Source organism: Heterocephalus glaber, unplaced genomic scaffold (genome assembly GCF_053883595.1).
Source record: "Heterocephalus glaber isolate CG9 unplaced genomic scaffold, H.glaber_assembly_v1.0 deba00001504, whole genome shotgun sequence".
Taxonomy (NCBI): Eukaryota; Metazoa; Chordata; class Mammalia; order Rodentia; family Bathyergidae; genus Heterocephalus; species Heterocephalus glaber.
The window spans coordinates 7,659,902-7,676,175 of record NW_028258324.1 but is presented as its reverse complement, the minus strand read 5'-3'; the positions used below and the strand labels follow the sequence as shown (position 1 = coordinate 7,676,175).

Genomic DNA, 16,274 nt, shown 5'->3' with positions numbered 1-16,274 from the left:
GAACAAAATTCTATAAGCAGTGAGAGAAAAGAAACAAATCACATACAAAGGAAAGCCCATCAGAATCACAGCAGACTTCTCAATGCAAACCCTCAAGGCAAGAAGAGATTGGAGTGATGTATTTCAAGCCCTAAAGGAAAACAGCCTCCAACCCAGAGTGATGTACCCTGCAAAACTATCTTTCAAAATGGATGGAGAAATAAGATACTTTCATGATAAAGAGCACCTCAGAAACTTCATGAATACCAAACCAGCACTCCAAAAAATTTTAGACAATACCCTAGGAAAAGACAATGAGGATCACAACCCCAGGAAACCCAGCAGAATGAATCTATTGGGCGTGACAAGTTAAACACAAAGGGGGAGAATCCAACAAAAAGAAAAAGTCATGACAAGGCTTTTAAAACTTAATTTCATCTCCCTAATGAGTGTATAATTCAATCTTGTTATTGTACTGATTAGTATTTTTCTGATTCTAGAGTTGCACACATTTCCTTGTGCTGTACTGGCTATTTATCATCTTCTTATGTCTACTTTTTAAGTGGGTTGTCTATTAATTAGCTCTAAGAATTCTTTATATATTCTGCTCATAGGTTATATGCATTGTAAATATGTTCTGTTTCAGGACTACTTTTTATTTTAATGATGTCATTTAAAGTTCTAAATTTTGATGGAATCTCATTTATCAATTTTTTTCTTTTATACATCATGTCTTTTGTATCCTAGGTAATTCTTGCCTACCCTGAATTCATAAACATTTTCCCTTATAATTTCTTCTTAAAGTTTTATACTTTTAGGTTTTCATATTAGGTTCATAGATCCCTTCAAGTTATTTTCATGTATGGAAAAAAAGGGTTGAGGTTAATTTTTTATATACGGATACCAGGTGTTCTAGTGCCGTTTGCTGAAGACGGTATCTCTTCCTCGGCTCTTGAATTGAGTTTATATTCTATAAAATGTTAATGTTAAATAATCTTTCAAAACTCAGTGGACCATATATGTGTGGTTCTATTTCTAGATTCTCTGTTTTATTCCAATGATCTATATGTCTTTCCTTACACCAACACTGCCTTGATTACTGCAGCTTTAGAAGAAGTCTTAAAATTAGGTATGAAACATCTTCCAACACTTTTCTTTTTAACTTTTCTAGGTCCTTTGTACTCCTACATAACTTTTAAATTTCAAAATCCAATTCTTCATTTATAGAAAGTATACACAGACCTGGATTTTTATATATACCTTGTGTTTTCTAATCCTGCTAAATTCAAATACAAGTTCTAGGGGCTCTTAGAGATTTCTTAGTATTTTCTCTGTAGATGATCATTTCATCTACATTAAAGAGTTTGCTTCTACCTTGCCAATCCTATCCTAATTGTGTCATTTTATTGCCAGACTATTTTGGTGGGGCCTAAGTTTCAAAGTTTAATGGACAGATAAAGAGTAAGCATATCTGCCCTTGTTCCCCACCTTAAGGAGAAAGCATTGTATCTTCTCCATTCATATAAGGCATTCTCACTGGAAGTATGGAGTACATGTCTTTAATCTGTTGAGAAGGTTCTGTTCTACTTCTGGTCTCCTGATAGCTTTTACCACGAACAGGTGTAGAATTTAGTCCAATACTTTTTCTCCAACTAGTGACAGGATCATATGGCTTTTTCCTTTCCTCTGTTAAAATGATGACTGTTGGGGGTGGATCTTCCAATGCTGAACCAACTCTGCCATCCCTATAACAAAACCACTTTCTACATACTGCCAGATCTGACTTCCAGTAGTTTGTTTTATTAAAAAAATTTCTATCTATGTTCATACTTTTTTCTTCTATTATCTTTGTCCAGTTTTAGGATTAGCACAATGTTGAGTTCCTAAAATGAGGGGAGAAGTGTTCCTTCTTTTTTCTGCTTTAATTGTTTGGTATAATTTGTCAGTTAAAATGTATATGAGCCTACTGTTGTCATATAGGTAGGTTTTCAAGCTAGGAATATATTTTCTTTAATAGGTGCTATTCCAATTTTATATTTCCTCCTGAGTTAGTTTCATTAATTGTCTTCCAAGGTATTTCTTAGAAGTTGTCAAATTTATTTCAAAACAGATTTTTGAAATATGTTATATCCTTTTAAATTCTGTAAAATCTGTGGTAATGTCTCCTAGATCTTGATATTGTAATTTAAAAATTGTATAATTGATATTGTGTAACAGGAAGTAAAGGTCTAAAGGAGCAGGGGAAGTGGGAGGAGTAGGGGAAAGGAAAAAAGGGAAAAGAAAAAATATGAGAAAAGAAAAAAATGGAAACAAGATCTTTGCAAATAGGGAAGGGTGGAGGGGGTGAAGGGAGGGCAAGGGAAGGGAAAAAAAAAAGAACCAAGAAACTCATGTAATGATACAAGATCCCAATGATGAATGTAACTGTATTTTATACCAAAAATGTACCAATAAACTTAATGGGGAAAAAAAAGTGGGTTTTGTGTTGCATTTTGGGCACTCGTCTCTAAAAGGTTCTCTATTTTTCCTTTAGGGAATATGGATATGTTCACTTGATTGTGATGATGGTTTCACAAGTAAATACATGTATCAAAATTTATTGAATTGCATGCTTTAAAAAGATGGGGTGTATTATATGTCAATTATATGTCAGTTGTAAAGAGCATCTCATCAAATATAATATTCAGTCACTGAGTCTATCATTGTCACATCATAATCTACCCACATTCTTCCTTGCTTCCTAGGGATCCACATAAAAAAACCTGAATTAAGGAAAGTAACTCAGGCTTTGGGATCAGAGACTGAGTTCAAGTGCCACTCTGACGATCAGTAACTTCTGCTATCTGACCTTGAATTTTTTCATATGTGAAAGAATATAAGGCTTCATCACATGATTAGAATAAGAATCAATTTTTTAAAATGTATACTCTTTAATCCATGAAGCAGTGGAATATCAGGGATTATGACTAGAAGAGAGAACACGTGCATTCATATTTTTGCACTGTACATATCAGAGGGCCAATGGGATTAAACTGTGACAAAAAAACCACACAGGAGAAAATGATAGACTCTATATCTCTCTATTTCCATATCTCATCTATATCCCACATTGGAATTGCCTGGACACTTTATTTTTTGAGACAGGATCTCACTATGCAGTTCAGGCTGGCCTTGAACTCACTATGTACCCAGGACAATCTTGAACTCTTGGCAATCCCCCTGCCTTAGCCTCCCATATGCTAGGATCACAGGCATGTGCCACCATGCCTTGCCTGAACATTTTCTAAGCTACAGATTTCTGGATCCTATCTTATTCTCACTGAATCAAAATTGCCTAGAGTAGGAATCTGAATTTTAAAGAATCTCTCCTGGTTGGTTCTTCTGTAACTGGTAATACCAGGAAGTGGATGATCTTGGAAACAACCACCTTGACCTGGACATCTCTCAGTGAGAAACACAAGTTGCCCTAGACCCTGTTAATCAGGTTAAACCTGGCCTTAGCCTCCAGAAAAGATAATGCCTCTCCCATAATGACTGGGTATATAGAACATTTTGAAACATCTCGTAACATGCATTTAGCATTACAAGCACTTTCCTTATAATTACTTCTTTTCTTCTTTCCCTGAGCACTTTTACTCTTGGGGTTCTTACTGGCCCAAAATTATCCTTTGAAATTATCTATCTTGCTAATGCAAATGTGTATTTCTCAATTTCTTTTAATCTTGTCATTTCCCTAAAATATGCACACAGACACACACACACACATGAACACGTGTGCACGCATGCTCATGAGCATATGCCCACAGTCACTTCAAGTAAATGCTGGCATCTTACTGTGGTAGCATGTTAGAGGTATATGGCTTGATGCCAACATGAACTTCATGTCTATATAGGAATGCCATTTCACAATAGAAAGATGGGAAGAATAACAGAAGGGTTGGTGCACATTGTCAATTTATGTCATTTGTGGTGGTTAAAGCAGAGGAACAAAGAGTATAGTTTCCATCTCCAAGACCTTACCAACTGATACTTCCCAGAGCACTCTTCCAGCCACAGATAGATATATTTTCTGTGTCCTGAGCATGTCAAATCCGCCTACTACTTATTGGGGGTTATTTTGAAATACTCTACCAAAAGGCATCACATGAATATAATTGAATCTCTTATTATATGACTCATTAGTCCTTGAATTTGGACCAGATGTTGGAAAAATGCCTCCAGAGGCCATGCAGGGACGTTCAATGAGGGAGAAGGGACGGCAAGAACTTGAGAGTGGATATTCTGTCTGAATGGAGCAGTCTTCAGTGTTGCCATGTACGAATGTGGCCCAAAACTGCCAGATATTCTAATTTGTTTCTGAAGGGAGGACAATAGAAACAGCCCTCATGTATAGTTGGCAAAGTAAGAAAAAACTATTTTGAATAAGAGAAATAAAAGTCACCTTATATTTACAAACCATAAGTTTGTGGCCTCTGATTTATACCATTATTCAAAACTATGGGCTCTGAAAAAATTTACATCATTACAATAAATCCTTAGACTCACACAGTCAGCCAACAGCATAATCTGTCCTGTCCCTGATCCCTAAATGTATATGACTAGCCAATTCAGCTAAAATAGAAGCTGGATCATCATGGGAAACTGGTGTAGTCAAATAACCATTAATTTGCACAGTAACTTGTACAATTCTAATCAACAGTGAGCTAGAGATTGGTTTCTTGTCTGCCTATCTGTTGGACAGGAACAAAACAAGAACTATATTCTCCTTGAAGCCTGGATTGCCCCCCTCAACATGGCAGGTGCTGTCACTGCCAAGGACAGTTCTCTCATCCACAGCCTTATATATAGGAATGGGAATGGTCAGTACCAGGATTGGAGCATTACATACACTTAATAGTATCAGAGGAAATTGGAGCCAGTATCATATTTTCTGTGCCACACACATGGTTATGCATGTTGTATCAAGAAATTTTTTTATTGGGAAACTCTTTCCATTTACTCATATGATCATGTATTGAATGACTTAATTTGTACTATCAAATGATATGTGGGATATAGCTAATAAATATTTCTATTTGAAAGTCAACAGAGTAAATAGGCTCCAGTTGATTTGTAAAATATGAAAGATGGGTATTTCCAGTTGAAAGATGCTATAGGGTCTTGGATCATCCATCACTTAGTCCTCTAACTTTCCCAGAATACAAATGGTTTTGTGTGTTAAGAACCTTAGTGGCAAGGATCCTGACACAAAATAGATGGCATACCCACAGAGCTTAACCTAGAGGGCTAGCTCTTTAAACAAGAACTATTCCCAGGGACATGCACAGGGCCAAAGGAACCAACAAAGGAAAGGAACATCTAAGATAACAAAGATAATGGCAGCAGAAAGCCATCACCACCCCTCATTCTGAAGGATCCAAACAGAGAGAGACTGTGTTACCAAGCCTCAGCAAAAGCTCTCTCATTGTGATCCTGCCAGAACCTGTGTGTGTGTTGAAGCATGCACCTCTCTATTTTCCCACTTCCTCATCTTCTTCCAAGTCTTGCCTCAGGCTAATTCCCACCAGAACTCAGAGGGAAAGAGAGCCTAGGAAGTTCAGTCAAGAGAGGTCAGCCTTCTGGGTCACAGAAATGGCAGATATGGATTATTGGAGAATTGGGTGGAGGATTATTAACAAAGGAGGCAAAGGGGGTCATAGCTCATGTAGCATTAGTACATAAAGTGACTTTTCAACCTCTAATTTTCCAATTTTCATTTTGCGAATGAGGAAACTGAGGCCTAAGGAATTGAAGTGAATGAATAAATGTTTTGTACCTAATAAAGGGCATATTTAAACCGATGGCAGTGTTATTTTCATTACCATGCTTATAGTCTTTTTACTTTATTATGCTGGGAATTGTGAGTTAAGAAACTCCTATTAGAATAGAATTGGCTTCCATTACTATGCCTATTAGGCATCATTAATTGATTTCTGTTCTCCTGAGCCTAGATGCACCCTCAAATTCTCCTGCACCAAGTCTTTGTTTTTTTTTTTGTTTTGTTTTTTTTTTTTTTTTTTTTTTAGTACTCTATATCTCTTATCCCTTCTTTTTGGTATTAACTTTCCTGTTCTCAGTGATTGTTCTCTGTTTCTTTTTTTTTTATTAAATTCTTTTATTGGTACATTGTAGGTATACAACACACTTACATTTCTCATTGGGAATTGTACCTTTACGTAATGCATCTTGGTTCTTATTTTTTCCCCATTCCTAGCTCTCCCTTCATGCCCTCCACCCTTCCCTAGTTACAAAGACTTTATTTCCATTTTTTCCATTTCTCATCATCTTTCCTTTCCCTTCTTTCCTTTCCCCTGCCCCTCCCACTACCCCTACCCCTTTGGACCTTTTCTTCCCCTGCTCCTGGGTAGGAAGGATTAATAGAGTGAAAATGGCCATACTTCGAAAACTGCTATATAGATTTAATGCAATTCCAATTGAGATCCCAGCAGCATACTTCATAGAACTTGAGAAAACAATCCAAAAATTCATTTGGAACAAGAAGAGACCCAGAATAGCAAAAGCAATCCTAGGTAACAGAGACATGGCAGGGGTATCACAATCCCCAACCTGCAACTCTACTACAAAGCTACTGTGATAAAACAGCATGGTACTGGCAAAGAAACAGACTTGAGGACCAATGGAACAGATTAGAAGATGCAGAAACAATGCCAGACACACTCAGCCATCTCATCTCCTGCACCAAGTCTTGAGGAAGCCACTAATGATGAATCCATCTTGCCTGTCATCTAATAATATAACATGTACTAAATCTTCAAACACAAAACTTGAGTTTCTTTACTAGTATGTCTGATAAGAGTTTCCTTGACACTTATCTCATTCTGTGAAGATAGTCTTGTAGACTTCCAAACTGCCAGCCCTGGTGACTTCATGGAGTGAGTGCATTTATGGTGTGGAAGAGATTAATTTGCTTGAAAGATAATAATGAAATTCCTAATTCCTGGTGGATTTTCTCTTTCTCTTGGCAGGTTGACAGAACAGAGGTGATTCGCACCTGCATAAACCCAGTGTACTCAAAACTCTTTACTGTGGACTTTTACTTTGAAGAAGTACAGCGCCTGCGATTTGAAGTCCATGACATCAGCAGCAACCACAATGGGCTGAAGGAGGCTGACTTCCTAGGTGGCATGGAGTGCACTCTTGGTCAGGTGAGTCACAGACATCCCTTCCTCCTCATTGCTCATTCATTCCCCTCTTTTTTCTTCATCCCTACCTCTAATCTTTGGTTTCTTCTTCCTATTAACTTTATTTTCTTTAGCATATACCATTTTACAACATTCTAAGCACTGTCATAGCCATTATATTTATGTTGGCATGATCCTGAAAATCTGGAAAATTACTTATTTTGGAAAATTAATAATTTTCCAAGTCTTCTCATTCATTTATTCAACAACAATTTATTGAGCACCTACCACATGTCTGGCTCTGTGCCTACTCCTATATCTATTACAGCTTTAGCTTGTCCCACTACAAATTGCCATCTCTCAACTAAACTGTGAGAACCCCCAGCAGACAGTGTTTCTCATCCAAATATATTCCAAGTCTCTATTGCCAAAAATGGCCCCATAAGAAGTAAATACTTGATGAATGCATAAATGCTTTAATTTAATCCTAATGATAATGTGAAATAAAGATTGCTATGCTTATTTAATCAATTGGAACTTAGAGAAGTGACTTGCTGAAGGCCCTTCCCTCTCCAAACCCTATCATTTTGCTTCTATAGTGCCTATGCTTTTCCTCCCTTCCTGCTATACCCAGACTGTGTTAAGTGTTGATGGGATGAATATGAATGAAAATGTAGTCCCTGTACCCAGAAAGTAGCAGATTAGCTGAAGAAAACATGGTATAGGTACCTTAAATAGAGCAATTCATGACACATGATCCTGAGCCTGATACCTAGCACTGTGGGCCTTTGCAGGAAGGAAGATCTTTATTGCTAGAAAAAATCAGAAAAGCCATTGTAGAGCGAAACTTTGAAAAAATGTGGTCTAGGGACTGAAAAAGAAGAAAGAGGGGAGAGGTTCCAAGTAATAAAGCAATGTAAACAAGTCGTAGAGGTTGGAACAGACCTGTCCAGGTATGGGGAAGGAGGAAAGTAGTTTCAGAGTCAAGGTCAGATGCTGATTTACTGTGAAAATATTGAAGGTTAAACTTCAGAGCCACTCACTTGTGTAAGCCTCTTGCAGGTATTTGTTCTACATTTGGGGGAGAGTTATACTTTTTTCTCAAAAATATTCCAAATTGCATAAGCTCAAAGCACCACAAACCTGGACTCATCCCTTAGTGACAGAAGGATGTCATTTAGGGACTTTCGAGAAGAGCCTGCCTAGCAACAAGACAGCAAGTATTCTCAAGTGTTTATTTGTACTTACCCTGCTTTATGCTATTTATCACTAAAAGAAATTTTTCCCATGTGTGTACTGAGTGAATTGATTTAATAAGATTATTCTTTGTTCCTTTAGTGAAAGCCAAAATCAATGTGGAAATGACAAAGCTGAGAGGAGGCACTGTACCTTGCAAGATCCTAGAATGATCTGTCATGAACTCTTTTCAGAATCCATTAGCAATAACATATTAATGGAGAATATTTCATGTTCTCAGTTTCTCTCTCTCCCTCTGCTCAGACTTTGAATGAATAAATGAAGAAATTGTGGGTTTAGAGTGGAATCCTGTTTCTATTTAAAAACTAAAAGGTAACTAAAATGACATCATTTATAGATATTCTCCACTAAACAATGGGCATCTTTCTTATGGATAGAAGTTATACTTTGACACAAGAAATAATATGGAATTCATATGGATAAAAGATCTTTTTCATCCAAAGCTTTGATGTGAAAGACCTTCATCTTCTGAAAGCCTGTGAGTCTTTATCCCTCTGTTTTGTGTCATGCATTGTACTAGATTCCAGCCATATGGTGCTGAGTCAAAAATGGTGTTCCTACCCTTAAGCAGCTCATAGTGTAACTGGGTTAAAGATGCAAAGCAAAAAAATCACACAATTAATTAAGTTACAACCATTATAAGCATGGTTGAACAGAAGAGCAAAATGAGAGAGCCATCACTGGGAGAATAGCATCAGGTGTGAGAGGGAGGTTGAAGAAGTCATCCCAGAGAAAGTGACATTTCCACTGAAACATGAAGGGAGAGTGAGCACACAGCCTTTGAGAAGAAAGAGAAGAACCTCCAGAGCAGATGGGAGCATCACACACAAAACCTTTGGGCTCAGGAAGGAGTTTGACTTATGATACAGAGCATCTTTGTTTGATTTTTCCCAAGAAGCCAGCACTGAGATAGGAAGTCAAAAGAAGTCAAGGAAACACCATAATAATTAGGTGTGGAAAAGTGGGACAGGAAAAGGAAGGTTTAAGTGTGTGCAGTCAGCGAACTCCAGTGGGCAACTAGAGCTTGATTCTGCTGGGGAAATTCTGGAAGCTAGTACAGAGTAAACATACATCTCACCCCAGAAATGAGGAAATTGGGGCATTCATACCCTTGGGGATGTAGCTCTCCCATCAGTCATTGATTAGGGACTATTTCTAAGGTGGCAACATTAATCCTCCTTAAGCATTTCTGGCTGAGTGCCTGGGCAGCAAAGCAGGCTCCAAAGATCAGTGAAAGCTTGCAAGCAAAGAAATGCAGATGCTGGAGGTCAGAAGTCAGTGCTGTGCACTCAATCATGGTGCCTGGTGATGTGATCAGGGCACTGACAGCATCTGCTGGTTGTCTGTCCAGTATATGCTCACCTGAGTTCTTAGCAATCAGGTCTCACATTTTCATATCATTTCCTACCATGTGGCCATGTAGAAAATAACCCTATCCCTAGCTCAAAAGTAAATCCTGGTTACTCTCAACAAACCACACAAATCCCACCCCAACCTTTGCCACCAGAGATTGGTTTAAGAATGCACCTGTGGCCAGTTCTAGCTGCTAAAATATGAGAATTTTTCCAGAGACACACATGAGTATACAGTCCCTCTCTGCCTGTGATTCCTGGAATGACAAATGGCCATCTAGCTGCAAGGTTGTGGATGAGAGCAGCTCTGATGGGGGGTAAGAGCCAAAAGAGGTACAAACATAGGCATGACCTGCTGCACCTGGAGCCCATTTTTATCTGTTGGCTCCCTGTGATGGGAGAGTAAAATGTCTTGCCGCTGAAGCTACTGGGCTAAGTTTGTCCATTCCTTTAGCTAAAAAGATTGTGATTAATACACCAAGAATGAGAAACTAAAATAAGACTGGTTGGAGTGGGGTAGGCAAAGGGAAACTGGCTTTCTAGTTAATGTTCTTAATCTCTTTTGATGAAGAAAATGTAGAACTGAGCACTGAGGGTGAGATTAAAGAGTCCCTTCTAAATATGTTGTGTAATTTTTGAATTCATTTCCATACTCATGATTTCAATTTTTTAATTAAATTCTTTTATTGGTACATTGTAGGTATACAACACAATTACATTTCTCATTGGGAATTGTACCTTTACATAATGCATCTTGGTTCTTATTTTTTCCCCATCCCTAGCACTCCCTTCACGCCCTCCACCCTTCCCTATTTACAAAGACTTTATTTCCATTTTTTCCATTCCTCACCATTTTTCCTTTCCCTGCTTTGCTTTCCCCTGCTCCTACCAATACCCCTACCCCTTTGGACCTTTTCTTCCTATTTTACATTATCGATTATTCATTCTAATCACTGGTATATTTTAGGTATGCAATATAATGACATTCATCATTGGAAATTTGCTTTACATAGTCTCTCTTGGTTCTTATTTTTCACCCTTGTCCAACCCTCCCTTCAATCCCTCCAGCCCTCCCTATTTACAAAGATTTTGTTCCTATTTTTCCATTTTCTCATATTAATCCCATTCCCTTCTATCCTTTCCCCTAGCCCTCCCACTTCCTTCCCCTTTGCCCCTTTTCTTCCTATTTCACATTACCTATTATACATTTAGTCCTTATTTACACTTTCAGTTTCTCACACCAGAGAAACTATTCTGTATTTACATGTGTGTCCCATTTATTTCACTTAAGAATATGGCCTCAATGTGCATCCACTTCACTACAAATGTCTCTACTTTCTCATTTTTTATGGCTGAGTAGTACTCCATTTTATAAAAAAAAACACATTTTCTTTATCCAGTCTCCAGTTGATGGGCATTTGGGCTGTTTCCAAGTTTTAGCTATCACAAACTGTGCTGCTCTGAACATGGGCACACATATATCACTGTGGTATGATTCTTTTAATTCTTTGGGGAAGATCCCCAGCAGTGGAGTAGCGGGGTCAAATGGGACTTCCAGTCCTAGTTCTTTGAGGTATCTCCATACTGATTTCCACAGTGCTTGCACCAGTCTACACTCCCACCAGCAGTGGAGCAGCTTTCCTATTTCCCGACAGTGCCACCAGCATTTGTTATTGGTTTATTTCATGATAGCAGCCATTCTTTCTGGAGTGAAGTGGAATCTCAGCGTTGTTTTCATTTGCATCTCTCGAATGACCAGTGATGTTGAACATCTTTTCATGTATTTATTTACTATTTCTACTTCTTTGTTTGAGAAATGTCTGTTCATTTCAGATGCCCATTTTCGGATTGGGTCTTTAAATTTGGGAGGTCTGATCTTTTTAAGTTCTTTATAGATTCGAGATAGTAGACCTTTGTCTGAGGAAGAGCAGGTGAAGATTTTTTCCCACATTGTGGGTTGTCTCTTCACACTGCTGGTGGTTTCTCTTGCTGTGAAGAAGCCTTTTAATAAGAAGAGATCCCATTTGTTGATTGTTTGTGCTAGTTCACGGGCAACTCAGGTTTTGTTCATAAAATCTTTTCCTACACCAATGTCTTCAAGCGTTCTACCTAACCTCTGTTCCAACTGGTTCAGAGTTTCTCTTTTAATATTTACATCTTTAATCCATTTTGATTTTAGTTTAGTACATGGTGAGAGATATAGGTCTAGTTTTAGTCTTTGATAAGTTGAAGCCCAATTTTTCCAGCACCATTTATTAAAGAGGCTATCTTTCCTCCAGTGAGGGTCTTTGGCTCCTTTATCGAAGATGAGATGGCTGAGTGTGTCTGGCATTGTTTCTGCATCTTCTAATCTGTTCCATTGGTCCTCAAGTCTGTTTCTTTGCCAGTACCATGCTGTTTTTATCACAGTAGCTTTGTAGTAGAGTTGCAGGTTGGGGATTGTGATACCCCCTGCCATGTCTCTGTTACCTAGAATTGCTTTTGCTATTCTGGGTCTCTTCTTGCTCCAAATGAATTTTTGGATCGTTTTCTCGAGGTCTATGAAGTATGCCTGTGGGATCTCAATTGGAATTGCATTAAATCTATATAGCAGTTTTCGAAGTATGGCCATTTTCACTCTATTAATCCTTCCTACCCAGGAGCAGGGGATGTCTGTCCATTTTCTGATATCATCTTCAATCTCTCTTTTCAGAGTACCATAGTTTTCAGAGAAGAGGTCTTTGATTTCTTTTGTTAGGATGATTCCTAGGTATTTCAGTTTTTTGGATGCTATTGTGAAAGGAATTATTTGCCCTATGTCTCTCTCAGTGAGTCTGTCATTTGTGTAGAGGAAAGCTATTGACTTTTGTGTGTTGACCTTGTAACCAACTACTTGACTGAATTTAGTTGTTAAGTCTAGAAGACTTTTGGTGGAGTTCTTGGGGTCTTCTATATAGAGTATCATGTCATCTGCAAATAATGAAAATTTGACTTCTTCATTACATATCCTTATTCCTTTTATTTCCTTCTCTTTTCTAATTGCCGTGGCTAATGTTTCCTGAACTATATTGAACAAGAGTGGTGATAGTGGACATCCTTGTCTTGTTCCTGATTTGAGTGTGAAGGATTTCAGTTTTTGACCATTTAGTATGATATTGGCTGTTGGGTTTTCATAGATGGCTTTTATCAGTTTGAGGTAGAGACCATCTATTCCAATTTTTTGTAGGGTTTTTATCATAAATGCATGTTGGATTTTGTCAAATGCTCTTTCTGCGTCTATGGAGATAATCATATGGTTTTTGTCCTTGGCTCTATTGATATAGTGTATTACATTGACTGATTTTCATATATTGAACCATCCCTGCATCCCGGGGGTGAATCCCACTTGATCAGGGTGCATGATCTTCTTGATGATCTTCTGCATTCTGTTTGCCAGTATCTTATTAAGGATTTTTGCATCTATGTTCATTAGTGAGATTGGCCTATAGTTCTCTTTTTCAGTTGGGTCTTTCTCTGCTTTGGGGATCTAGGTGATGCTTGCTTCCAGGAATGAATTTGGGAGTATTGCTTCCCTTTCAATTTCACTGCAGAGTTTAAACAGTAGTGGCAGCAGTTCCTCTCTAAATGTCTTGTAGAATTCAACAGTGAAGCCATCAGGGCCCGGGCTTTGCTTCGTTGATAAGTTTTTAATTACATTTTCAATTTCCTTGGTTGATATTGGGTTGTTCAGAATTTTTAGGTCTTCTTCGTTCAACTTTGGTAATTCATATGTATCTAGGAATCTGTCCATTTCTTCTGTGTTGTCCTTCTTATTGGTGTGTAGGTTCTGGAAGTAGGTATTGATGATCATCTCGATTTCTGCTGGTTCTGTTGTAATTTCACCCTTTTCATTCCTAATTGCATGGATTTGGGCCTTTTCTTTCCTTTTTCTGATAAGATTGGCTAAGGGTTTTTCAATTTTGTTGATTCTTTCAAAGAACCAACTCTTGTCTTCATTCATTTTTTGTATCATTCTCTTAGTCTCCATTGCATTGATTTCTCCTCTGATCTTTATAATTTCCTCCCTTGTATGAGCTTTGGGGTTGTTCTCCTCTTCTTTTTCTAGAAGCTTGAGGTTCAGCATTAGGTTGCTTAATTGGGCTTGTTCTGTTTTCCTAATATGCGTATTCACTGCTATGAATTTCCCTCATAAGATTGCTTTCATTGTGTCCTATAGATTCCGATATGTTGTATTGTCATTGTCATTTAATTGAAGGAACTGTCTGATTTCTTCTTTAATTTCCTCTGTGACCCATTGGTTATTCAGAAGTGTGTTGTTCAATTTCCATGTGTTTATGAAATTTTTTGAGTTTCTTTTGCTCTGCATCTCCAATTTCATCACACTATGGTCTGATAATGTACAGGGGATAACTTCAATTCCTTTGCACTTACTTAAACATATTCTATGTGTGAGTATGTAGTCTATTTTGGAGAAAGACCCATGTGCAGCTGAGGGTGTATTCTGATTTTGTAGGGTGGAACACTCTGTAAACATCTGTGAAGTTCATTTGTTCAAGAGTTTGATTGAGTTCTAGTATTTTGTTGCTTATTTTTTGTCTAGTTGATCTATTTGTGACAGTGGGGTATTGAGGTCCCCCACTATTATTGTATTAGTGCTTATGTGATTTTTCATGTCTGTTAGTATTTGTTTTATATAGTTTGGTGCACTAGTGTTTGGTGCATAGATATTTATAACTGTCATCTCTTCCTCTTGGATTCTTCCCTTTACAAGGATGTAGTGTCCTTCTTTGTCTCTCTTAATCAGTGTTGGTTTGAAATCTACTTGATCTGCAAAGAGGATAGCTACTCCTGCTTTTTTTCGGGTTCCTGTCTAATGCAGTATTGTTTTCCACCCTTTAACTTTCAGTCTATGAGTTTCCTTTTGAATTAAGTGTGTTTCTTGTATGCAGCATATTGTTGGAATTTGCTTCTTGATCCATTCTGCCAGTCTATTTCTTTTGATTGGTTAATTGAGACCATTAACATTGATGGTTATAACTGAAACATATTGACTTGTCATTGCCATGACTTTTTCTTCTTGTTGGGTTCTCCCCCTTTACATTTAATTTCTTGTCATGCCAGATGGGTTCATTCTGCTTTGCTTCCTGGGGTTGTGATCCTCAATGTCCATTCCTAGGCTATTGTGTAAAAGTCTTTGGAGTGCTGGTTTGGTATTCACGAAGTTCCTAAGTTGCTCTTTGTCATGAAAGTATCTTATTTCTCCATCCATTTTGAAAGATAGTTTTTCAGGGTACATCAATCTGGGTTGGAGGCTGTTTTCTCTTAGGGCTTGGAATATGTCACTCCAATCTCTTCTTGCCTTGATGGTTTGTGTTGAGAAGTCTGCTGTGATTCTGATGGGCTTTCCTTTGTATGTGATTTGTTTCTTTTCTCTGACTGCTTGGAGAACTTTGTTCTTCTGTTGTGTTTCTGGAATCTTAACAATTATATGCTTATGCGTAGATTTTTTTTGATCAAGGCTATTTGGAGTCCTATATGCCTCACTTATCTGTATGTCAAGCTCTTTTCCCCTGCTTGGGAAGTTTCCTGGCATTATTTCTGTGAAGAGATTTTTTTATGTCATCTCCACTCTCTCCCGTTTCTTCATTGAGCCCAATCAGACTTATGTTATTCTTCTTTGCATCATCTAGCAGCTGCTGGATTGCTTTCTCATGTTCCCTTATAATTTTGAAGCACTTTTTCTTTTCCTGGTCACTAATTGCAATCTTATCTTCTGTATCTGAAATTCTGTCCTCACATTGGCTCATTCTGCTGTGTCGACTTTCAATGGAGTTTTTCATGTCCTGGAAATTTATTTGCATCTGTTTTATGGATTCCATTTGTTTCTTATGTTGGGATTCCATCATGATCCTCAGATCTTCTATTTTTTTTATCTGTGTCCTCTCTAGATTTATTAATCATTTCTGCGCTTTGGACACAATCTCTGCTGTTATCTGAGAAATGATTTTTGATTTCATTTTTTCTAGACCCTCTCTTGTTGCCAGTTCAGGGAGTCCATATGGTTGAGTATCAGATTGTACCATGTCATTTCCCTTTGGGGTTGCTTTAGGTGATCTGGAAGTCTGTTTTTGAGACTTCTTTAAGTGTCTTCTCATTTCAGTGGGGCTGGGGTGGGGAATGTGTGCTGCTGGCTCCTGTGCAGCTCACCTCCTGGGCACTGGGGGTGGTGGTACAGTGGCCCAGAAAGTTCACCTCCTGTGCACTGGGGGCAACTCTGCTCTTGGTCACTGGGGGCGGTGGTACAATGACCGGGAATGTTCACCTACTCTGTGCTGGGGACAGCTCTGCTCCTGCGGTGTGGTGGTACAGCAGCCCTGAAGTTTTGCTTCCTCTGTGTCAGGGGCACGTCTGCTCCTTGGGCTGGGAGCAGTGGTACAGCAGCCCAGAAGGTTCACCTCATTTGCATGCAGACAGCTCTGCTCCTGGGCCCTGGGAGCAGTGTTACAGTGGCCTAGAAGGTTCACTT

The 16,274-nt window shown here is 38.3% G+C and overlaps 1 protein-coding gene across 2 annotated transcripts in view; it reads left to right on the top strand.

Annotated features, from left to right (window-relative positions):
• Positions 1-16,274, top strand: part of Cpne4 (copine 4) — a 535,814-nt gene that overhangs the window by 333,513 nt on the left and 186,027 nt on the right. For both annotated transcript variants that reach the window (XM_087186153.1, XM_004834230.3), the window contains exon 3: positions 7,005-7,184. In XM_087186153.1, the coding sequence (XP_087042279.1) occupies positions 7,005-7,184 (180 nt within the window). The remainder of the gene's footprint in view (positions 1-7,004; positions 7,185-16,274) is intronic.